At 43.1% G+C, this 24,485-nt stretch overlaps 4 protein-coding genes across 8 annotated transcripts in view; 1 reads left to right on the top strand and 3 right to left on the bottom strand.

Annotated features, from left to right (window-relative positions):
• LOC105185203 (dynein beta chain, ciliary) overlaps positions 1-14,013 on the bottom strand; it is a 36,218-nt gene extending 22,205 nt beyond the window's left edge. Inside the window, exons 1-23 of the mRNA XM_025304920.1 lie at positions 13,797-14,013; positions 13,620-13,677; positions 13,327-13,560; positions 13,124-13,237; positions 12,770-12,992; positions 12,494-12,646; positions 12,094-12,305; positions 11,788-12,021; positions 11,415-11,633; positions 8,545-8,736; positions 8,038-8,238; positions 7,409-7,683; positions 7,223-7,341; positions 5,765-6,082; positions 5,597-5,666; positions 5,288-5,485; positions 4,066-4,294; positions 2,963-3,058; positions 2,417-2,763; positions 1,142-1,298; positions 742-974; positions 329-618; positions 80-228 (exon numbers count right to left, since the gene is read on the bottom strand). Of these exons, the coding sequence (XP_025160705.1) occupies positions 80-228; positions 329-618; positions 742-974; positions 1,142-1,298; positions 2,417-2,763; positions 2,963-3,058; positions 4,066-4,294; positions 5,288-5,485; positions 5,597-5,666; positions 5,765-6,082; positions 7,223-7,341; positions 7,409-7,683; positions 8,038-8,238; positions 8,545-8,736; positions 11,415-11,633; positions 11,788-12,021; positions 12,094-12,305; positions 12,494-12,646; positions 12,770-12,992; positions 13,124-13,237; positions 13,327-13,560; positions 13,620-13,677; positions 13,797-13,978 (4,503 nt within the window). The 5' untranslated portion in view covers positions 13,979-14,013. The remainder of the gene's footprint in view (positions 1-79; positions 229-328; positions 619-741; positions 975-1,141; positions 1,299-2,416; positions 2,764-2,962; positions 3,059-4,065; positions 4,295-5,287; positions 5,486-5,596; positions 5,667-5,764; positions 6,083-7,222; positions 7,342-7,408; positions 7,684-8,037; positions 8,239-8,544; positions 8,737-11,414; positions 11,634-11,787; positions 12,022-12,093; positions 12,306-12,493; positions 12,647-12,769; positions 12,993-13,123; positions 13,238-13,326; positions 13,561-13,619; positions 13,678-13,796) is intronic.
• On the bottom strand, positions 13,683-20,089 carry LOC105185124 (serine protease snake). 2 transcript variants are annotated; one of them, XM_011144388.3, is made up of 6 exons: positions 19,786-20,089; positions 19,304-19,422; positions 16,634-16,834; positions 15,334-15,611; positions 14,803-15,095; positions 13,683-14,679 (listed from the first exon to the last, which is right to left on the bottom strand). In XM_011144388.3, the coding sequence occupies exons 2-6, from the start codon at positions 19,386-19,388 to the stop codon at positions 14,367-14,369; spliced, it is 1,170 nt and encodes a 389-aa protein (XP_011142690.1). In that variant the 5' UTR covers positions 19,389-19,422; positions 19,786-20,089; the 3' UTR covers positions 13,683-14,366. The 2 variants fall into 2 exon arrangements, with proteins under 2 accessions (XP_011142690.1, XP_011142691.1); XM_011144389.3 differs by having other exon boundaries at positions 19,798-19,972.
• Positions 20,090-20,366: 277 nt separating this feature from the next.
• galla-1 (cytosolic iron-sulfur assembly component galla-1) lies at positions 20,367-21,671 on the bottom strand. Its single transcript, XM_011144391.3, has 3 exons — positions 21,188-21,671; positions 20,710-20,973; positions 20,367-20,605 (listed from the first exon to the last, which is right to left on the bottom strand). Exons 1-3 carry the CDS (start codon positions 21,336-21,338, stop codon positions 20,505-20,507), a joined length of 516 nt encoding a protein of 171 aa, XP_011142693.1. The 5' UTR covers positions 21,339-21,671; the 3' UTR covers positions 20,367-20,504.
• A 1,409-nt stretch (positions 21,672-23,080) lies between these two features.
• LOC105185126 (uncharacterized) lies at positions 23,081-24,330 on the top strand. 4 transcript variants are annotated; one of them, XM_011144395.3, is made up of 4 exons: positions 23,081-23,366; positions 23,746-23,834; positions 23,897-24,015; positions 24,104-24,330. In XM_011144395.3, the coding sequence occupies exons 2-4, from the start codon at positions 23,831-23,833 to the stop codon at positions 24,326-24,328; spliced, it is 348 nt and encodes a 115-aa protein (XP_011142697.1). In that variant the 5' UTR covers positions 23,081-23,366; positions 23,746-23,830; the 3' UTR covers positions 24,329-24,330. The 4 variants fall into 4 exon arrangements, with proteins under 4 accessions (XP_011142697.1, XP_011142695.1, XP_011142696.1 ...); XM_011144393.3 differs by having other exon boundaries at positions 23,082-23,384; XM_011144394.3 differs by lacking the exon at positions 23,081-23,366 and adding an exon at positions 23,505-23,673.
• The last annotated feature ends 155 nt before the right edge of the window (positions 24,331-24,485 follow it).

Raw genomic sequence — 24,485 nt, 5'->3', positions numbered from 1 at the left:
TAATTGGCGATTGCCGACGTTCAGAGATGAAGCGAACAAAGTACGTGTACGAGCATACGGCGAACGTGAATTTACGCACTCGAGTCTCAGCCATCAGCTGCTGCCAGTGTCTGCCTCTGATGGCGGGATTTTGCAGTTCCGAGACCGTCCTCAAGGACGACATCATGTTCCGTACTTGCGCTTCCACGTGCGTGTACAAGTCCCACGCTCGAGCCTCCTTGTCTAATTCTGACATACGAAATACGAAACGAATATTTTGATCTTTAATTAAGGACATGAAGAGAGGTTAAGGTCAGTTTAACAGCTGGCAGAGAGACGAGAAACTCACGTCTCAGTTCTCGAATTAATTTTTTGCATTCTTGATCCATTCCCTCGACATCTATCTTGTTCCAATACGTCGTCTTCCACTCGTCCAGACTCGAGGTTACGATGTTCACGTAATCCCACAGATTCTTTAAGAGTCTCAATTCTCTTCTGGCGAGCTTGATTTGTTTAAACTCCGGCACCTGTTGTTCGAATATATTCGCCTGATTGTACAACTCGTCCAGTTTCTGCTCGAGTTTTACGATATCTTCGTTTATGTCGTCCAATTTCTCGTAGACGTTCGGGCAATCAAACCTAAGCGGTCGATTAACAAACTAATAAGCAAACTAACGTCATCGTCGACGTTCGAGTCTCAGCTTGTTCACAGGGTATAAAAGTTGATCGAGGCTATCGTCGCACACCTGGCAGCCGCCTCACCTGAACACGACATTCTCGCGGAATTCCACCAGATATCTCTGCTGCTGGAAATCATAATAATTGAGACGCTTCTTCAGCAGCTCGATCTGACGTGCCATCAGAGGATTCACGAGCTGCTTCACCAGCGCCGCCCACTTCTTAACCGTCGCCCATTGTTCCGGCAGTTCTGCCAGCCAGACATACGTTTTCTCGCCGAATTTTACTTGGTACTGCTCGAGAAGATCTATGGTAGCCTGCGATCGTTATCTCAAGTGAGTACAGCTGATTGTCTCTTAAAGGGGGCGTTCCATGTCCCGCGAAAATGACAAGTTTCCGAGAGTAAATAATCCGTTTTGTACTAATTATTACGATTACAAGATACTCTGTAATAAAGAGCACGAGAGGCAGCTTTTACGATTACTTTGATAGGCTCCCACATGTCGTCGATCTCGTATTGGCGATCTCGAACTTCCTTCAGGTAATATATGGTGTTCAGCAAGTCCTCGTAATCGTCCGCTGCGATCGGTTGCATGAACTTTTTCAGAGCTTTCGTCAGAAAGTCGCAGAGATTTCCGAGTCTGGGTGATGTGCGCGAGTCAACATTTATTTATTTATTTATTTGATGCTCTACGGGTAAACACCCTTTGGTATACGTACATAAAATTGAGATGACTAATATAATGAAGATCAATCAAACTTACATATAGCGAAAAGTATTAAAATTACATATGCACCAGGAAAAATGTATTGTTGCGTGAACTAAAATTTTGTTGTAACAACAAAATAATTTGGTTAAAATATGCCCAACAAAACTGTTTAGTTCCTGTAAACAAATATCTTGTTTGGTTACGGTTTGTTCGTATTGTTATAACAACCAAAAATCTTTAAGTATATGAATTTTGTTAAAAATACTATAATTTTTTCTTAATACATAAAATCTAAATTTTAGTGCACAGAAAGACAAAATAGTATCCACTGGGCATTGTTTTAGTTTATGTGAAATAATATTTCGTTATTATGTAACTCTTATGGGTAAAATAACTAAAATGCTTAATTTTTATATATGGAGTCTAAGAACAAAATGATTTGGTCCAGAGAACAAAGCAGAAAAATATATTTAGTTGAGACAACTAAATATTTTGTTATATGAAACAAAATATTTGATTGCTGTTAAAAAATGCCTCAAGTACACAGTTTTGTTAGAGATATTAAATTTTTTTTCCTAGTGTGTCAATAACCAAAGCAATATATACAAAATTGTTGAAAAATGCAGCGTTTAGTGCACATGAGGCAGCAGAATGCGGCGAAGATTGCTCCTGACGGCGTTCAATGAGTTATCGAAGAAGTCAATGCGTGTCGAATATCTGTTTTGGAATATCATGAACATTCTATTTGTGCAGATGAATTTACCATAATTCGTGCGATGCCTTTCAATGTGGGACACGTCCCACGATCGAATCGGCCTAGCTGGTATATAAAGTTTACACGCGGCGAGGATGGCAGAGCAATTAATATGATTGTGCAGAACTTTAAATAAAAATGTTAGATCAAGTATTGCACGTCTAGATTCTAGTGACAATTAATTATGACGCAAAAGCTCAGGCGCATAATTGTGACAGGATCACTCGCAAAGGACCATGTATCGCTCATCGAAGACTGATTAAAACAGCGAGGAAGGAGAAACGCGAATACGTACTCGCTGTTGACACGATCGACGAGATAGGTCTTGAAGGTGCTGGTCCACTTGCAAATTATGTTGAGCAGAACTTGCTTGAAAGCTCTCATGTCCAATCGTAACCAACGCAGGAAGACCACTTCGTTCTTGAACGCGTCGCATTTCCCATAAAGTTCCACAAAGTAGTCGATTTCCCTCTTAAAGTCGTTCAATTCCGGCTTCCTCTCTTTTAGATGCTCCGGCAGATTCTCCGAGTTCTCGGCCACTACGATCTTTTCCGTGTCCGTAAGCGCGCGACCGAAACGTAGGAAGAAATTCAAGTATTCCTGTTTGTCGTCCAGCCACAGCCAGGCAAATTCGTCGAAAGTCTGGAATTTCAAAGACATTGCTTTCCCCAGGGCGGTCTTTGTCGATTGACTCGCACTTGCTTGTGAGTCACTCCCGCTAATGCATCGTTTCGTAGCCATTCGCGTGGAATAGATGGGGAGATAGGGGGCAATTTTGCCAATCTCACCGATGTGTCTACGCGATGGGAGAAACGACTGTAAAGTTATTCAAAGTTCTTACAATGATGTATTCCTGTGCTTGCACCAGACCCAGCTTGATTCGATTACACGTCTCCTCGAGCATGAAAACGATACCTTCTTCTTCCGCTAAATCGCTCTTCAAGCATTATATCGCGATTAACGATTATAGTATTATACACACACACACACACACACACGCACATGGCGAGTCGAAAATCGTCGTGATGGCGGTAGCGATGTCTAGCGAAATTTTCGACTCGGTGCGTGTCGCGTTTATGTAAGAAGAAGAATTCGGTAAGAAGCGCTCGATAAGAGAAGCGACGAGGTTTCTCTCGTCGAGAATACACCCTCTGTCCCGAAAATACCCGGAATGACTCTATTTTGACGAAATTAGTGGCGCCTTCTGTCGGTGGGAGATTGAATTAGGAAGTGTCAACCTTTCTTAATAAGCTGTAAAAATGTTTCATGACATTTCGTTCAGTAGAAGTCAAGATACGAGACGCATTTAAGTGACAGTAGTTGATACCTCGGTCGAGAAATGAGTAAAGAACAAAGAATCAACATTAAGTTCTGTGTTAAAAACACGGTTAATGCTCGCAGTATTATCGTGGTGTATTGAAGCGTTCGGTAGGTTGAAATGTTCGCCCTGAATATCGAAGACCAGGCGATTGTTGCACGATAATACACCTTCTCATCGTTCGTCAATTGTCACTAATTTTTTTACCAAAAATCAAATTTTATTGCTTCAACACCCCCGTATTCACTCGATTTGGCAACCCGCGACTATTTTCTATTCCCTAAGCTGCATTTGGCGACGAACAGGAAACCGTTTTGCATCAATTGAAGACATTCAACGACGTCGACGATGAGCAATCTCAACAGCATTCTAATCAGCGACATAAAAAAGTGCACTTGATGCACTTCTTGAACGTGCGAATCGTTGTATCTCCGCTGAGGGAGAATATCTCGAATAAATAAAATTATTTTTGTCAAAATTTCTTAACTATTTCTATTTTCTTTTTAAACCATCCCGATTATTTTTGGGACAGAGGGTGTAGAGCTCTCAACGGATCTGAACGCGCGGGGGGAGGGGGGCGTCGCCGCGCGCGCCTTTTACCGAGCACCCAGTATACGGCAACGTACGCCGTAATGCTCTCTCTCCGTCGCGACGTCCAGATCCACGCGCGGTATCAACGTCCCCATCCTCATGATATCGAGCAGCAGACCCTCGAAAAACGCGTAGAAACCCTCGGGATCGTCCGGGTCTACCGCAGGACGGAAGGCGATGTTCGGCACTTCGAGCAGCAATTGAATTTCAAAGAGAGGAGACACGTTGCTCTGCGGATCGGTCTCGTCGAGCAGGTAACATACGCTGAGACACGTGCGGTACACAAAAAATGATTTAGCGATATTGGCTAAGTGTCGGTAGCTAGGTCGAACTTAGCTGAAAGACTTAAGGTCATTCTACAATACGTGTCGTAAGTTGTAAGCCGTAAGAACTGACCAATTATAGCCGATTATTTTTGTAATAATCGACTGTGATTCGCCAATTCTTACGGCTTACAACTTACGACACGTATTGTAGAATGACCTTAACTGCTTTGCTTACTCATTGCTAAAATTTGAAATCAAAAGCGCACCTTGCAGCTACTGGTAAAAGAAAAGAAAAAGCCATACGGTATGTTTAAAAAATCGCAATGGTTATTAAGTTATTACTGATTGAAAATGGCCGTATTTAGAAGTCATATCAATCGCTAATAACTTGATAACTATTGCGATTTTTGAAAAATATACGACTTTTTTCTTCATTTGAACGTGCTCTTTTTTGCGAGGTTATAAGTTACCAAATATTCCGTGCAGCATTGCTCCCATGACCGAATTGATGGTTAAAACAGCTAAAACTACTCAGCATGAATAATGAGGATTATATAGATAATTTTTGTTAAGATTCTTAGCCTTGTGCTGCAAATAGTATTATTACGTTCTATCGCGAAGAATATGGTAGCATTCAGTGGTAGACTCAGCTACGCGTCATTTGTTTCTAGCAGCTAATATTTCTCGCTGCAACGAATAAGTTTGAAGAGCTAATAAATTTAGATCTGATAGCAAAACGACATTAGCTGTCCCCATTTCAAAGACACTAATCTCAGCTGCCACAGCTATATTTTAGCTCCTTCGGCTAATCCTTTTTCTGCGTACACAGGCGTGCACGAGTACCATGTACCGTTATTACTTCGATCGATCGATCGATCGTGAAAATGTTTATGGAACTGGATTATGCAACTGGATTTGCCGAGTAAATCGCGCAAACGCGGCTCAACGGCGTCTCGGAAACGTTTCTCGAGACGGCTCGACGAGCCGATACCTGCTGGAAACAGCCTGGATCAGAGCTTTTGACATCAAATCGTCCACATAGGCGAGGTAGGGTTTCCACTTGATCATATTCTGATCAATTTGCTCGGCCGTTAACGGTACTTGCGATATTTCAGTCTCATCTTTGTCGGCTCTCTCGTCCTCCGTCACGTCGCCGCCACGCGCGACCCTCTCCTTCTCTTCCTCGATCCTACGAGGATATGCAATGTGTGTCGGGACGGATGTAAATTCAAACGAGAGTCGCGCGCCTTCGCGAGAGAGACAGGCTCGGGGAAGAGAAAGAGTCGATCCGCGCACCTACCTCGATTTGTCCATTAGGGCTCGTTTCTCCGCGTTATCCTGCTCCTCGAGCGTCTCTTGCTGCCTCACCGCTGACGAGTATTCACACGCGTATGAAATGTACATTATATATATCGCAACGTAGCATACGTTGTTGTGCCCGAAGGTAAGAAGCGATCGGGAATATTACCTTCGTCCAATTCGAATTCGTTTCTCTCGTACACCGAGTCGGCCAGCAGATCGAAGAACAGCATGTAATTTTCGTTCACCACTCGATCCAGCTCTCCGGCGGTCTGCTCGATCTTGTCGTACCGTTTCTGAAATGTCTCCGAGCGTTCGGCCACGGCGAGCAGATTCTCGTCTTTCAGATCCTTACGCTGCAGTACCGGCGAGAGCGCCCACGAGTAAATCACTCGCAGCAACGCCGCGATGTTCTCCTGAGCTCGAAAAACTCGCGAGTGTAACTTGCGCACCAAGGCCAGCAAATTGCCGATGTACTCCGGCACCTCTGCCGAACGAGTTGCGTACACGTGTATATTCTAATTTGCCCCCATCGATATAATCGATGTCTCAATGCTCGATGTCGCGATGCTCGATGAGCGACGGGCTACAACCCGTTTCGCCCGGTAAAGACATTTATCTCGTTTCAAAGCCCTCAAATATTCAGCTAGCTAGAATCAATCTGACCATTGACAGCCGCGCAAGAGCATATTGTTGGAGAATAGCTTTGCACGAGAGACATAATAATAATAATGTCGAGACATTTCCTCAATCTTTATTAAACGTACTGAGGTAAACGTACCGAATCAATCACGCCATCTTAGATCTTCTTCTGTGTTCGTGTGATAAAACATTGCCGAGTAAAAGTGTGCAAAAATTGCCGGAAAGCAGTCGTGAGATAGCGTGTCAAATGAACCTCCGCTGAAGTAAGCATACGAAAATGTGATTTTCCGTGAAAACCAATGTCAAAAGTCCTATATCAAAGATATCTGTCACTTTTGACTGGATTTTCGACTGGATTTGCTTCCAAATGATCACTAACCTATGAAGTGACATTGTATCTTGATGATATGGCGAAATGAGATATTTTTAGGTAGTAAAGTATTTTAGTTTCGTACGATTAAAATATAATAAAAGATGATAAAAAGGTATGATATTATAAATTTGTAATATTATAATATTATAAAGTTTGTTTTATATAATATGGTTTTTATATAATATAATATAGAGTGGCGTCATTTTCAGTGGGCATAATTCGAGCATTCGCAGTTCACACTTAATTCTTTTATATAAATAAATGATCTTGTTTGCTAATAAATGATATTTCTAATTTGTATATGTGTTTTCGCTAATTTACATATTAATAACTTTTAATAAGATCCATTCAGTTTTATACCTAACACCATTTTACTTCTTTAAAGATAAACTCTCAAAAATTAGTCTTTGTTTAAAGCGGCGTAATTCGGTACGTTTACCTTACGCACGTGCGTATCGACTATTCCCTTGTCGCTCAATTGACTCTGCTAGTATTGTATACGCAATATGTAGTCGAGTGACGAAAGAAATGCCTCGATCGGGCTGGTCGAACCTGAATCCTTGCGCGACTCTTAGGAATACCGGGCGAATTGATGATTCTTAATGATTTTACCCGGCGAGTCCCACTTGTAAGTTTCCTGACCGATGCCTATCAGTTTGTCCACTTTTTCGACCTCGTGCCTCACCAGCTCAAACTCCACCGGCAAAGCGTGAGTTCTGATCCAGTTGTACCTGCCGATTAAACAAACACGAAGAGAGATACACGCGTCGGGACTCGGCGAGTCATCTGCAAGCTCACCGTTGCGCGATCAGGTTGAGGTTGTAGGTGCTCTCGAAGAAGTACTGCATCCTGTGATAGAGCTGAATCGCTTCCTCGGGCAAATCTGTTCTCTTCAGGATAATCATGTAACGCGTCTCGCGCAACAACGCGGCCAACTCCGGGTCGAAGTTCACATCGAGCAATTGGTTGTCGCGTATCGTCAATAGGCTCTTGGATAAGTGAGTGTTGCTGGTGTCGGGTACTTTGTCTGCCCAGTTTGTGAATATCTCGTGCTCCATCGCGTCCATCAGCGACTTGTGACAATACGACAGATATCTGTTGGTGCAACTCTCACCGCGATATTGCTCGCTCAAATGCTCGCTTTCCGCAAGTTTGTTCGTAAGAAGACCAAGACCGGCAAAGACGATTGTGACCAAGTCGCCAAGGTGGCAGGTGGGTGTTTTACATATTTTGTACAGTTGAAGAATAATTAATATGGAGAGTCCATCCAAAATAAATATCTCACACACGTATGAAGAGAGCAGTGGACTCTTTTGTTTTTATTCAAATAAAGAATATCAAAAAATATGATCGGGATAATGCACCGACATGTTCGATCTTGCTCTCGCGCATTGCGCCTCTCCTCGGTTAATTGTGCGAAATGTTACCTGCATCTGATCGTACTTAGGCTTGGTCTCGCTCTGCATTCTGAGATTTACCAAAGGATGATCGAGCAATTTGGCGCATTGCATCGGATAGTCAATCCTTTGCCGCAAGTACGTCAACGTGCACAACGCGCCTGCGACAGGTGGGAAATACTGTCCGCTTTCGACATGGTAGTGATCTTTGAAGATATTGTCGAATATCACCTGGAGAGATGAAAGGTAGCAAGCAAGATCAAAGATTCACTGCGTTTACGGCTTATCGGTTAGCTTATCATCAGTGAGGGACACGTCGTAAGATCGTTGGACCTTGGAACGCTACTTTAGCTGACGAATCTCCGTTCGCGATCACGACTCACTGGGCGGAGTACCGATCGTACAGCGTGTACGAGCGTGTACTCAGAGTACCTCATGACGATTGTTCGTATGATAATAATGAAAATTGACGAAAGATGGAGCACCCAAGTAGCGGGTTCGGGAGTTGAGCTTTCGTTTGAATATCGCGCGTCGTACTTTGATATTATCGAAATGATCGTGGATCCTTTGCAGCAGTTTCTCGTAGTTGTGCCACAATTGCGCCACGATAATCGGCCGATTGCCCATCGAGCCTATGATCCACATCAACTTGAACATAATCTCCGTGTTGTGGCATTCGGAGAACGCTCGGTCGAATATACTCGCCAGCTCTCTGTCGTACTCCTCCACCTGCGACGATATCCTCGCCATTGAATAAAGAACACAAGGAAGGAGCATATTGCGATATTGTCCGGGGTATCGATAGTCTCGAACTGAGCGTAAATATAACATATAGCTACGAGGTTACCGGAAGCAAAACATTGGCGGTATAACTCGAATATTTGGGAGTGTAATATACAAGAAAGCGTAAAAAGATATTTTCGAGATATGCGTATTATGCAGTTATTAATATTGTTATCAAGTTCCTAATAAAAAATGGTCTCTATACTTTTATATTAACCCTTTAACGCCTACTGGTAACTATAGTTACCAGAAACACATTTACCAGGTGCGCAACTAAGTTTCCGGGTTTTTTTTTAATCAATGAAAAATGGAAAATTTCAAGAGAAATACAAAAAATGGTTTATTCAAAGTATCGTCCCTCGCTAGCTACACATTTTTGCCATCTCTCTGGCAATACATGAATATCGCGACGATAAAACGACGCGTCTTTGGACCGAAACCATTCATCCAATCAATTTTGCACTTCTTCGAAATTGGCCAAGTGTTGCCCAGCCAAGCCATGCGTCATCGACCGGAACAAGTGATAATCGGAAGGGACCAGGTCTGGCGAATACGGCGGGTGCGGTAGCAGATCCCATTTCAGCGTTTTGATAGTGTCCTGGACGATGGAAGTGCGATGGCACGGAGCGTTGTCGTGCTGCAATATCACTCGTTCGTGTCCCATTCTGGCCGTTTTTCGAGCAATGCATGATTCAAATTGATCGGTTGTTGTTGGTAGCGATGCCCATTGACAGTTTCGCCCGGCTTCTTTTCAGCAGCTCATAGTACACGATTCCTTTCTGGTCCCACCAAACGCCAGAGCATTGTCTTCTTTCCGAAGCGATTTGGCCGTGCCGATGTTGATGCTTCGCCAGGTGAAAGCCACGATTTTTTGCGCTTGGGATTCTCGAAATATACCCACTTCTCATCGCCAATAACAATTCGATGCAGGAAACTCTTTCTTTCATACCGCAAAAGCAAAATTTCGGAAGTGGCTCCTCGATTTTTCATCTGTCTCTCAGTCAACTCATGCGGCACCGATTTTCCTTCCTTTTGAATTTTTCCCATGGCATGTAAACGTTTGGAAATACCTTGGCGAGTCATGTTTAATGCCTCCGCAAGTTGATCTTGTGTTTGCGTATCATGTTCATCCAATAACGCTTGCAGATCGGCGTCCTCAATTGTTTTTGGTCTTCCGGAGCGCTCCTTGTCCTCAGTGTCGAAATCGCCACTTCTGAAGCGTCTAAACCAATCTTCACAAGTAGTTTTCGATGATGCATGTTCGCCGTAGGCTTCCTCAAGCAAACGACGTGCTTCAGCTGCACTTTTTTTCAAGTTAAAGCAGAAAAACAAAGCTTCCCGCAAATGCTGTTTATTTGGCACAAAACTCGACATCTTCGATAGAAAAAATATTTTTGCGTTGCGATATGTGTTGGTATTACGACTGGTTATTGTTAACAGATGTCCAAGCTATAAAAAAACACAACTTCAGACATGTATGTCGACAGACATGTGTCGTTAGCGCCATCCATGTGTGAAACCCGGAAACTTAGTTGCGCACCTAGTAAGAATCCATAACTTAGTCAAAAAAGGGGATATTTTCTTTGCACCACTGTAAAGGTGAATTCTTTTTCTAAAAAATGCTATATAGATTGTATGTAGATTCGGTTTAGTCTGTTTTTAACTCAGTTTTAATGATAACATGTTTTATTAAATTCCAAGTAGGCATAGTTACCATTGTTACTGACATCTAGAAGTGCGCTATAAATGAATAGATTGGTATCTGTTATAATTTTATACAATCGGAAGCTTTCTCAGATGCAAAATGTGAAATTAAAATAATACAGAAATTTAAGATGGCGAATCCAATATGGTGGACACGAAAATCAAAAAAATCAATTTATTTTCGTAAAACCTGGTGACCTACAGTTTTTTATGCGGCGAAAAATGAAGGGATGATTGACTATTTAAATGGTGATCTATAAGATATTCTTCTGAAATAGTAAGCTTGACGCTCTGAATAATAAACTTCACTCACAAATATAGTAAAGTTTCAGCTCGAAAACGTCAAGCTGACTATCAGAGTTATATCGTATAGATTATACCCTTCATTTTTCTCTGTATAGCTTGCTTATTTCGTATATGCTTTTAGGATCCAAGTCATGTTTACCAATAAACAAAAAACGAACGATAAAAAAAACCAATATAAAATTCTGATATTTCTTTTGGTTATCACTACTTATAGTCTCAGTTCAAAAAAACTCAAATTTTATTTTTAAAACATTTATAAAAAAGTCGAGCGTTAAAGGGTTAAATAATAGTAAAAAAATGTAAAATATTATTAAATATTTATATTAAATAAAAATAAAAAATAAAATGTGCGTGTGTGTGTCTTCTGAATTATTGTTTCTCTCTCTCTCTCTCTCTCTCTTCCTCTCTCTTTCTCTCTCTCTCTCTCTCTTATGAAGTCGATTCGACTTGCCATTATCGATACTCGTTTTCTATATAATAGTATGGCGTTACATCCGTCGCATCCTCTCCCACGGGGATATTTTGCCCATATGCTCCTCCCTTATGTTCTTTATGTTCTTTATTCAATGATACTCGCAAAGAAAGAACGCATTACGTTCGATCGCCATATTCACGAGATATCGTCTGACCTTTGCTAAGAAGGAAGCAACATGATCGGCGAACTGCGTCTCTTCCGCCACTAGAATGTCATACTGCAGCTCCGCGAATTCGTTGTATATTTTCACAAAATCCTCGTAGATATCGTAGATCCTCAAGCACAGCGTTCTCCCCTTCAGTCCCGCGAGTTCAATCCTCTCCAGCTTGAAATACTCTCGCGCCGTTTCGAACAATATCTACGTGGACACGGAATTGACACGGAATAATCAGCCTTTCGCGTTTACAGACGATTCCAGCGCGAGGTAATCAGGGGTGTGAGTCCCGAAAACCTCGGGGAGGACAAAGGAAAAGCTGGCGAAGCCGCTCATTTGCACGATACCCATCGCAGACCTTTATCTCTCCCAGACGTTTCTGGAAATCCGTTATTCCTCCGAGCACCAACTCGTCGTGAAAATTCCACAGGATCGCCTCGCTCGGCGGTTTAAAGTAAGTGTCCACTTTGGAACGAAAGGTTTCGAATATTTCTACGTAGTAAAGCAGAATGTTCGTCACGTGTTCCAAGCGCGTCAGACTGTCCTCGACGTCAGCCGTGAACAGAGTACTCTGATCCAAATATTTGGCAGCCTACAAAGCCGTTGATTAGCCGTGATAAAATGTTCCGATAATTTTCATCTCGTACTCTCCTCCTCAGTGTACCTCGCTTATCAGCAAATTTGATATCTCGACCAGCAGGGTGATGATTCGGGGAGAGGTGCAGTAGTATTTCGAGTTGGACCACAATAGGCAGACACAGTGCAACAGCGGCTTCAACTTGGTCAGCACGTCTTTGAAACCGGTATTTTTTATCTCCTCGAAATGCGGCTCCAAGGCTTTGAGATAAGAGCAGACGTCGCGCGCCTCGACCAGCGCTAAAGTTCACGAGTTGATCGAGAAAACAAAGAGAACCGTGATAAATGGGATAAATGACATCGCGGAGTGTGAGTCGCAGCGATAAAAGCATGAAGAGGCAACTCTTTCAAAGCGGCTGAACGAAAGGAAAAAGTGAGATTTAGCTTTCGCATGGTGCGAAAGCTTTTGCTAATGCTCGATGCCTAACCGGCCACAACGTCCTTCAGCAGGGTCTTGAAACATGCCGAGTAGGGACTGTTGGTCAGTTCCAAAATGGATGCCATCTTTTTCACCCGGGGATCCCTCATCTGGTTATAAATCGATTCGACGTTTACGAGTCGCTGACGCCAGAACTCGATTTCTGAAAGCGCGGCGGAAAGTTAAAAGATGCAAGATGCGCCTTCTCTGCTCCAGAGTTCGCCCGGAAGAGGAACCCGAGTCGACATTTGCGAGGAGGGGGGGGGAGGAGGAGGAGATACGATACCGGCGCTGGGTTGCGGATGCTTATCAGTTAGGAAAATGCGCGTGCTCTCCTCGTGCAGAGTGTCGTTGATCTGCGAGTACCATTTCGTCAGGATCGTCTCAATGTCGCTTCTCAGACGAACGTCGACGTCGGCCCCGCCGCTCTGCTGCGCCTTCAGTTCCTCCTCGAATATCCGTTCGACGCCCATCGGCATCGGCAGCAACGTTTGGCCAGTCATCTTACCCTTGAGCTGAAACGCCGACCGACGCTCATCATCGGTAAGGCGACATTTTCCGCATTGACCGACAGTCTCTTCGCTATGTCGTGCGACATCGAAGCGACCGAAAAAGGTTAGACTGTGCGAGCCAGAAGAACGCGTACCTGACATATTACGCTGCGGAGGTCGCAAACGTGCTTCCTCACGTCCTCGCCGACAACGCGCGGCCAGCCTCTGTGATTCTTCGGGTTCGATAATATCGGTACATAAGCCTGGCCACACGGAACATAACGGTCAATTCTCTCTTCTTAGCGGGGAAGACGCGAACGAAAAATCTAATTCCGCGAGGCGTAATCGCTACCTCCTCGATCAAAACCGACAATTCCTCGATAGGTTTCGGCGCCATGTCGCCCGGCATAACGACATCCCTGTAATTTTGCCTGGTAATCTCGACGGGACTCCTCTTTGCGAAATACGACGTCTTCGCACGTGCTGTCGCCGGTATCCCGAGGAACGGTATCAGCACACCGGCCGGGCCGAGTTGTATCGTTAGAATCATCTCCTCCGGTGTATCGAAGAATCGCATGATCGTCTCCTAAAGCGCCGCCAGGATCACGTATTTAAAATACGAGTCGGCGTGATCATCGAACGTGCAATGTTCGCTCGCGCGACGCAACGCTCGCGATATTGGAAGATAATCCCAAATTGTTTTCTTGGAAGCAGTTATAATTGTCGTAATTAACCTCGTGAACGAATTATAAACAATTACAGAATTGCACGCATTTTCATGGACAAGTTATCATTTCCGTTTTCACGCTCGCTTTCAACTACCGCAAACGATCGAGGAAGATTAGGTTAAGATCTAAGAGAAGAGACCGAACCTTGAATTCCTCGTTCGTTAACAACTTGAGCCATTTCTCGGCCTTGATTTTTCTCGAGAGCACCAGATATCTGCGAATGTACTCGAGCCGTTCGTCGTCCTCCCTTTTCTCCTCTTCTTTTTTATCCGCCATTTTTCACGTTTGACGAACGATCGTGTCCGCGAAGAAAACTCGACATGCTCGCCTCGCTATTCACTTGAACAAATTGAACGCGCGATTGCTTCGTTCGACTTCACGTAGAGAAGTCAACGACAGGATATAAAAGGAAGATCATTGTCAGCGGAAGGTTCGCAACATGTCTCATCGGGACACATATACACACACACGTACATGCATACACACACACACACACATACATTATACTTTGAGAGGAGAGTGGGGATATACATGTAAAAAAGTACAAAATACGCTTCTCCTGTGCGATGACTTGAGACTAGATTACCGTGACGATCCCGAGATAAGTTCGTACATGAGAGAGAGAGGGAGAGAGAGAGAGAGAGAGAGCACGGCGACCCGCCGTCTACCTCGTCTCCTCGTCCGATTCCTCATCCATTTCCGGCCAGACCTGCCGCTCAATCCACTCTAGGTAGGAATAGACTGCCGTGTAAATTCCCGGCGTGGGTCCCCCGCAGGGCTGGCCAAACGCGGTGATTCCCACGATGCTGTGACTCGGTCCGGCCAACATCAGCAGAGGGCCGCCGCTGTCTCCCAAGCAAGCGTCAGCCCTTCTCGACTCGTTTCTGTCCAGCGCGCACAGCATATTGTCGTCCAGGCCGCGAGGCAATTTGAGGAAGTCGTTGAACGACTTGGCGCACGAATCCTTGTCGACGAAACTGCAAATTTGGAAGATGCGTGAAAACTCGCTCGAGAAGTCGAAGACTGCGAGAGACGTCTCTCGCTGCCATTCTTAGGGAATTCTCTCTCCATCGAGTGCCGTTGTGTGTTTTGTATGTTACCTGAGACCTGGCGTCTTCCTCAGTACGTCACTGCCTTCGTCGTCGAAGCTGGTAATGCCCCAGCCGATCACGACGAACGATGCGTTCGGCGGCATGCCCATGGTGGTCAGGGATTTCGTTTGGATGCAAATCGGTCGCACATTACTCGTCATACGCACCGGTGTCCTCAGCTTCAGGATGGCCACGTCGTGGTAGTTGGTGCTGCGCTTATACCGCGGATACGTTATCACGTCGCTTATGGAGATTCGTTGTGCGCCGTCGATGTTCTTCAGGTTCTCGTTGCCGACTCTGACCTGTGCACAAATGGGATTTCGTGTGCCCCCCCGCGCCCAATTGCTCTTGAATCTTTTTGAATCGCTCGTCGACTCGTCGACTCGTCGATGCGCCGCGCCGCGAGCGCAAAAAATGACTCGAGCCGATTTCGCGTGTACTCGTCTGTCGACTCGACTCAACTCGACGTTCATTCGGAAGGTACCCGAGGAACGAGTCACGCGACCTTGAACTCGAGAGATCTCGCTCTCTGCTACTCACCTCTATCGGTACTTTCTCCTGCACGTTATCCACGCAGTGAGCAGCGGTGAGAACGTGCTGCGAGGATATCAACGTGCCGCCGCAGCTGTACTTGATGGCTTCCGAATTGTCGCCATTGTCCTGGTTCTCATAGCCCAGGGCGACCATGTACGGGAATTCCCCTCGGTCGGCCTGCACGCCGTTGAATATGTTGAATTGCACCTGTGTACTCTGCAGCTCCGAAAGCTCGCCACGCAGCTTGCCGCTGATGCCAATATCGTTTTCGTATTGACGACACGCTGCAAATGGCGTGTTTGCTGAAATCATTATTCCGCCGCGTCGCGCCGCTCGCGACAAAAGGCGCGACACGCGAGATCGCGATGTTGACGCACGAATTCCGGTCCGTTCGAATTTAGATGGGATCTCGCGTAAGCACATACGAGGCCGTTACTGATTATTACATCATCGCGCGCGCACGCATCTTCACCTCAAGGCCGTTCGTTCATTATTTAAATTCGAATTCTGGGAAACGATTTGCGCATAATTTCCGCGCCCGCGCAAGAGAGAGAGAGAGAGTATGCGTGTTAACGACATGCATTAAAACGCGATAAGCATTTAAATCGTTGACACTCGCGCGGATGACGAAAAGATGTCGACGACGAAGTGCCGAGTGCTGGCAGACCTCCCGAATCTCGCGATGCGCGACTCAAATCATACGCTCATACAGCCTCTTCGTGATACGACCGTAACAGCAATATACAAAATAATAAACAGCGAAAAAGAGGAAAGACGATGATGGGACTACCGCCGGTAGTCTGGCTCTCTCTCTCTCTCTCTCTCTCTCTCTCTCTCTCTCTCTCTCTCTCTCTCTCTCTCTCTCTTCCGTATCCCGGACACGCCGGCGAAAATAAATGCCGCGATCGGAAATCACGGAGGCAGGCGGAGGCGAAACCTGTTCTCGCGTCAAGATAGAATGTTGCTAATCGACAGCAAGTTCGTAGATGCGCGGAATGCCGATCGAATTGATCGCTCGACTGCTGCTGTTTACCGTCTCGAAACCGGGAAGATATCTCGCGCTGTGAAACAACGATTCGTGCGGTCGAACGAGGGGACCGGTAAAAATGCGCTCCATGCATTTACCATTCCACGTGCGTGTAAAGTGCGGCCGAGAGATTGTCAATTTTCCTTGTTGAAAAGAAGGAAGGAAACAAGCAGGAAGGAAGGAAAGAAGGAAGGAAGGAAGGAAGGAAGGAAGGAAAGAAGGAAAGAGGAAGGGGGAAAAGGTAACGAGGAAGGAAGAATGGAATGGAACACGTCGTACCTATTTCCGCCGGACGAAGTCCTATCTTATCGGTGATGTTGAATTGGCAACAGACGATCTCAATACGGTTTTTGAAACCGCAACGTCCTGTCGAGTCCGAGGACCTCTTACCCTCCAACACCTCCCGCAGCCTGGCCGGACAGTCGTGTATCTTCTTACACACGCCGGTATTGCCATCCTCCAGCTTGCAATTACTGCCTTCTGCGTCATGTAGATTTTAGAATCGTGATTACACAGTCGAGTTTACACATTGCGTTAACGTCATCGCTGGACACGCTCTTCGCGTTTACACGGACAGGGATCGAGGGAATTTTACCTCCGGGGCGGAGATGGGGGCAGAAGGACAAAGCGAGGCGAGGAAAAATCCAGTGTGGGTCGTTGGAACTGTAATCGGCGGAGCAGCCCGCACTTTTAGTCGTACCCGACATTAATGAGTCTGTCTCTGACCTACAACGGATTATCTATAAATTTCTTTCCTCGTGGGAAGATTACACGTCGTTTTCGAGATAATTTCGTAAGTGCGTCAATTCTCACCGCATACCGCGAGATTATCTACGAGTCGATTTAAAAAACCGCACAAGGATGCTTCTCTATACCGAGGCCGCATGAGAAAAACGCTCACGAGATGTTTTGCTGATTTTCAAGCTGGAACAACGTTATGCGTTCAATCTTACGTTCACAGAGAGAGGACGCGAGATTTGGAATGAGAAAGACATATTTAGCGTTCGCTATGCGTCCAGACCCGCACACCTTATTTCAGGGACACTCGGTGGACATCATTTTGGGATACTGCAATATCTTGGGGATATACAAATGTCCACTGTTTTAGGTTCTACAGATATCTTACGGATATCCTTTTGGTAACTTTTAGTTCCGTTTTAGAAACTTTTGATTTCTAAAAATTGTTATACTGGAAGAGGTATCCGTAGGATATCTGTAGGATCTAAAACGGAGGACATTTGTATATCCAGGATATGTAGAATATTTTATTGTAGGACGTCCCTGGGATAATGTGTGTTGTGTGAGAAATACATAAAGCTCCTGGCTGATTATACGCGCGAGTTTTTCTGCAACTTCTTTTTTGTTTCGTTTCGTCCAATACACGCATATTTTTAAAATTTATTCTCACCCACAGAATGGATATTCAGTGATTGAAGAAAATTTCTGTTAGAATAAAATTCCGTTAAAATAAATTTCCGTTGAAATACCTCCGACATAAATCTCCCATCGATGGAATTTCCTTGTCGCCTTATGAAAAGCGTGACGCTCTTCCGTAATGTGTGCACGTGCAGGCATACGTATGTACATGCAATCCCGGTTGCATTAGCGATCGGCTGTTTGATAATATAATGCTGGAAAATTACGGCTACAGACGCGACGACAACGACGACGACGACGACTCTTGTCGATCTTTTGCTCTCAAGTTGATTACGCATGTGAAGAATCACGTCGCGTCGGTGAGGTAAAAGAACCATCGCCACGCACAGTTTTCAGCACTTTCGAACAATCGCGAAGAACAACGGGATGAAATAAGATAAACGTTCCAATGTCCGGACACGTCCCAGCATCCGACCACTTTGAAGAAAAATATTCACTATTTATTTTAACAATAATGAATGAAAGTAATAATTATTATGAAAAAACTCCAATATTTGACGATTAATTGGAAGAAAAATATACTCAATTTGATACTTTTGTTGTTAAAATAAGAATTAATTAAATAGATAAGCGCCTATGGTCTGGCAAAATAATGGTCAATCGTTAATAAATTCATTGAGAGACAGCGTCTATATTTATATTTCCCGTTAGCACATACTAATTTTCTAATTGCGCTCAGACACTGGGATAAATATATATTCACATTTGGCCATAACTTATTTCAACTGTCCGGTCGCTGGTACATTTTAATGCGCTTCATTACTTGATTTAAATATTTCATTAATAATAGATGTATACATTGATTTCAATTGTTCTCTACTTAGGGAAATCTTAAGTTTTCCTATAAATGCAAATATTTATGTCAAAACTATTCTTAATATTATATATTGTATTTTTTTGTGACGACCTACGGTTAAACGTCCGCTTACTCGAACATTTACTTTACCGCGACACGCTGCAGCACGGAATTAAAATGCGACGACGGAGTGTTTTACGACTGCTTTAACGTTGCATTTTATATTGCTCATAGATTTCGATACTGTATACGAACTTGTGTATTTATCGTACGTGTTATCGCGGACGGGTGAATCATCTAACGGTGCTAACATGCATTATTCGGCATACCTCGTATAATGGGGAATGTGTCAAGCGAAAATCAAATAAATTGACGTTAACCGTGATAACGCTGCAGCCAAACTTCGGATTTTACGGTGACGTCCGTTCGGCATCATCACGTACAATCACGCACGGCGCAAAGTCTTTTCCGTTTAAATTGTCCGCCGTGTTTTCCATTATTAGTGCATAAAACGCAAATATCAAGTTGACCTACTGATCTTAAGACGCGTGAGTTGCTTTCGCGATACTTTACTCGTAAACAGTGAGAGCGCGATAAAAATTTCTTTTCTCTTAATGAATGTTAAGAGATAGTACAAACGCGCTCGCACGCGCGCGTGATTTAATATATTTGATATCGCTGTCGATTAGATGTATTTAATATTTGTATGTCCATACCGTAAAGCTCCTGTTGCAGTGGCAAGCCGCGCGTAAAAACGTTGAGTAAGAGGACGAGCAAGATCGAGGACAAGCCGCAGCCCATTTCGGTCGGTCGGTGATTTATCTGTAGCTTCTCACTTCAAAAAGGCAGAAAAGAAATATACATATATATATAATATCGATTGAGAGGCATATCGTATATCAGGAAAAAAACATTTAAGCAAACGTGTGGCGTTTAGTGATTAACGTTTAGTGACAGTGAGAGGAAAAGCAACCGATTTAAAAGATGGAACGTGACAGAGGTCAAGGATTTAGTTTTCAAAATCTTCAGTTATGTACTTTATACTTGTAGTATTCTTTAATTGGAGAGTCAATAAGAGGGTAAGATTGATGAATCCGTCGACGGTTGGCGGTTTAATCGCGAACGAACGTCTCGTCATTGACTCCCGATTGAGATTTGCGAGTCGGTTTTGACGTTCCTTAATTTCATACAAACTTACGCAAACTCGCACCTCGCGTAATTCGAATCAGTCGTCGAATTGTCAAGAAGAGCGGCCGCTCTCCCCGCGGCTCCTGTTCGGGAGACGACGTGACGATGTGAGAACAATAAAAATACAGCGTGGCGCAGCGCGGCGGATGTATAGAGCTCCGACTGATCCGTAGTTCGAAACTCGACTGGACTCGACTGACGGCTCTGACGGGCTGACACTGCGCGATGCCGCACGACGCGCCGCGCGACACTCCGTCCCTCAACATAGTAGTTATCGCAGAAACGACGAAAATAAGAGGAAATTCCGCCACCCGCACGACCGTGCGGTACACATTCGATGGTGGTACGCGCGCGATATCGCGGTAATTACGCGACGTTTCGCGGATGTCGACCGAAACTTACGACACTCAGAGTTGAATCATGACTCCGGGAAAGTGGGAGACACATGCTGATAACGAGTACTTTTGTCAAAGCTGCGAAGACTTTGTACATTTCTCATGTATTGTGCGTTTCCTTTACATATGTCATTTATCGAAGACGCAAGGATTCGTAAAGTACAAAGTTGTATTTGCATTTAATTGTACGTACAAGTAAAATATATATTATTTATTTACACAGTCGCTCGACAAAGTGAATTTCACTCTGATAGAATATCCAACAGTATACATATCACAATTATGTATATGTATATGTGTGTGTATATATATATATATATGTATATATGAGACACTAGTAATCTTCCTCTAATATACACTTCTCCACCAATTCTCGTAGATTTGGATTCTCCATTGCAGCTGCTATACGTTCCTTGTCATTGATCTGTTTGTTTACTGCAATTCAATTGGCACAATTTCAGAAACAAAAGTTCTACATGCATACCTCAGGTGAAAAGAAAAATTTAAGATATAACACATAAGAATTGTTGTATACTCACTTTCTTGTTCAGTGGAATGCGCACCTTCCTTGATATAGATGTCTAATTTAAATAACGCTGCCAAATGACGCTCCAGCTTGACACGGATGCATAATCCTATAAGAGTCGCCAAAGAGCAATGAGGCACCGTAGGATTAAACTCCACACGAATCACGGAAACTCCCCCGGGTGTGCAATGACAGACACTGACACAATCCTCGTAGACAACATCCAACTGTTCCAAAGTTTGTGGTTTCTCCGGATCTTTGATTGTCCTCAAGAGGTCTGGAAAGCAACAAAGACTAAATCGCTGGAGAGTTAAACGGACGGAATTCAGTGACATTCAATTTGATATTTGGATATCTGTCAGTGACTAGGCAAAATCTGTTGACAAGTGTATAAAGAGATCGTCGTACACAATGTCGCACCGTTATTCCGACATCGAACAATATCCGAAAGGTCGAAGACCGACACAAGACACAAATAGTGCGCAACTTGCCGTAAACGGATTCCTTCATTTCGGTATCCGTCTTTAATATCAAATGGTCCTTCGCTATCAACAAATCCTCCGCAGTTTCCATGATTCTCTCGGGTAATATACCATCCTTTATCTTTCCCCCGATTGACAACTTACGAAAAAAAGATAGCATATTTATCAATGACTATTGAGAAAAACATGCAGGCATGTTGCCGAATTACGTCATCCACGTTCGCGGGCAAATGTCGAAATGTCGGACAAAAGTAACCTAGTATGACAAGCGTCGTAGGAACACGACGGAGCGTCCATGTTGGATTTCTTGTAGCCTTCTATGAACGTATGAATGTAACATAGTTGATCGGCGGATACCGTGAATAATTGCGCAGTGTTTTAATCATTGAGCTGTTCCAATTTAATTCATCTATCGACATACATTTCGACATTAAATGGTAACAATTAAAACTGAGTTCTCCAGGTGAGCTGTGAACCGCTTGAAAATAGATTTGTACAATTGTCGTTGAGACGTACTACTTGAAAATTTTTATTTACTAAAGACCTTTTTGCGTCTTTCTTAGTTTATTTTTTTGAATTGTAAAACAAAAGTAGATAAAAATAGGTCTAACTTGTTGAGTAGCGTTAATTAAAGATAGGAAGACGTTCTCACCGTAGAAACGTAAAACGTAAAAATAAAATGCGACAGACTTAAGCCAGCGGCACACGGTGCTTGTTTTTCGTGCTGGATTGCTTGCTGGATGAAAATACTGCGTTCTGATTGGTATATTTTCGAAGATGGATGGAAATGCACCAATCAGAATGCAATATTTTCATCCAGCAAGCAATCCAGCACGAAAACAAGCACCGTGTGCCGCTGGCTTTATGATTGATCGTACTACGACCTCATTGTAGACGGTGGAGGCTCGTAACGGAGATTTTGAAACTAATGTAACGGGTCGGAACGGCTAATAGCTTGTCTAATGCCATCTAACGGCGATATGAATGACTCGAATGAAACGAGGTTTGAGTCTCTGCTAAACGGTTTTAATCTCGGTTAAATTTTTATCGCTCAAAATCTCCACTACGAGTCACAGCTGTTTTTTATAATGGCTGCGTTCAGTAGAACAAAATGATCAATGAGCGCTTAATGATTATTGTCTGTGATTGGAGCATTCTTTTAGATTCTTCATAGACCCAGAAGTATTTACCAATCAGGAGCGAGAATTACTAAGCGCTCACTGATCACTTTGTTCTGCTGAATGCAGCCAATGGTTGCGTTCAGAAAACACAACAGTTACACAACGGTTGAGTAATTCGTCAACGTTATTGGTCTGAATGTAAGGATCTAATAGTAAGGACCAACAGTTACTAAGCGCTCAGTGAGCACTTTGTTTTCTGAACGCAACCAAAGAGTCGGAATTGTGATACAACTCGGGCTGCGTTCCGATATTCACTGCCAGCAAATCTATAGTATAAAATCTATAGTATATAGTAGAAAATCTATAGTATATGTGACATAAACTTTACATGTTTAGTACTGACAGTGAATTTTGGAACGCAGCCTCAGATTAAGGGCCAGAGCACAGGTTTCTGCATAATGCATAATACACAACGCATAAGAGAATCAACCAATCAGAGTTCTTCATTTCCCTCCTCAGAATAAAAATGAAGAACTCTGATTGGTTGATTCTCTTATGCGTTGTGTATTATGTGTTATGCAGAAGTCTGTGCTCTGGCCCATACGTTTTACTTTCAAAACTTAGAGCAAAAGCACAGATTTCTGCATAACGCATAATACACAACGCATAAGAGAATCAACCAATCAGAATTCTTCATTTCTATCCTGAGGAGGGAAATGAAGAAAACTAATTGGTTTATTCTCTTATGCATTATGTATTATGTGTTATGCAAAAGCCTGTGCTCTTGCCCTTACGTTTAGAGTCTTTTGTTCGCCTCCGTGGCGGTTGGATGTAGTTCTATAACTACGCATATTTTTGATCTTGGGGACTGCGTACGCGTTGTCCCTGTTTTCTTTTTTATTTCCAAAATCGTTGTGATTGGCGTAGGAGAAGGAGTGTAATAACTCTGCTCAGAGCCACATATTGAACGAATGAATGAAAACTTACGTTTCAATGGCAAATGGATATTTTCTTGTACTGAACTTTTACGACTTTGTAGCAAGGCAAAGAATCTTATTTTTATGATTGTACGTTTCAACAGTAAGGTAAACATTTTTTCATTTTCAAGTAGCACAACCTAACGACAAATCAGCCAGGCTTTTTATTTTTAAATAATACGCGACCCTTGGCGATATGTTAAATATCTTTTTATTCGTGTTTTACAATTTAGAGATTAAAATTTAAATTAGATTTAATTGCATCTTTTCATCGAATAATCATGTAACTTCATATCGAGTATCAGCTGATTTTTTTCGTACAGCATCAAACCGTTACAAACTGCGTCATAATGACCACGCAAAGCTTTCCAATTCAAACGATTCCATTCTTTTGAACGTTAGCAACGGTATAATTGTTTAATTGTCACATGTTCTTTTTTAGTAATACTCACGTCTTCTTATTTTCTAGGACACTGAAAAACTGGAAGAAAATCACAGCATTTCATAAATGTGATGTGAAGGTAGACCCAACTGTACAGAAATATATTTTGAACATGGGTAAGCATCTATTTTGCAACATATCTCAGCATTGTAATTAGAAATTGTTGAATCTTGCCTAGGTGATCAAGAGCAGCAATGTGAAGATGCAGTATTTGAAGTATGCGATGCTCGAGAGAGATTCCCACAGCTATGCGCTGGAGAACTTGAGAATTGCATTAAACTTACCAATGAGATATATGTAAGCATGCCTTGTAAAACTAATCTATTGCTACATATTTCCATTTTTCCTTCTCATGTCAAATTACAATCTGTATACTCTGTTCCAGATGACAAAAGTTCTTACAAAACAAGTGAAAACTTTAGATATGTCATTCCTTACAGATGGACGATATACAATACTTGAGAAGGATCTTTCCATGGTAATTGGATTGTTAAAGATGCAAGACAATGGCTTGCAAGCAATGATAGATAAAATTGACAACTTGAAGACTACATTGGAACAAATTAAGAAGGATAAATTGTGCGAAATAAACAGATTATTACGGAGTTAAAAGTATTCTCTCAATGTAAATAAGCCTACCTCTCTCTCTCTCTCTCTCTCTCTCTCTCTCTCGTATATTAATATTTTTGTATATATTATATATCTTACCACATACACACACATGTATGTGTGTACCAATTATTTTAATATAGTTTGAAGAATGATTC

This window comes from Harpegnathos saltator, unplaced genomic scaffold, assembly GCF_003227715.2.
Source record: "Harpegnathos saltator strain DR-91 unplaced genomic scaffold, Hsal_v8.6 scaffold659, whole genome shotgun sequence".
Taxonomy (NCBI): Eukaryota; Metazoa; Arthropoda; class Insecta; order Hymenoptera; family Formicidae; genus Harpegnathos; species Harpegnathos saltator.
This window is presented reverse-complemented; position numbering and strand designations above follow the sequence as displayed.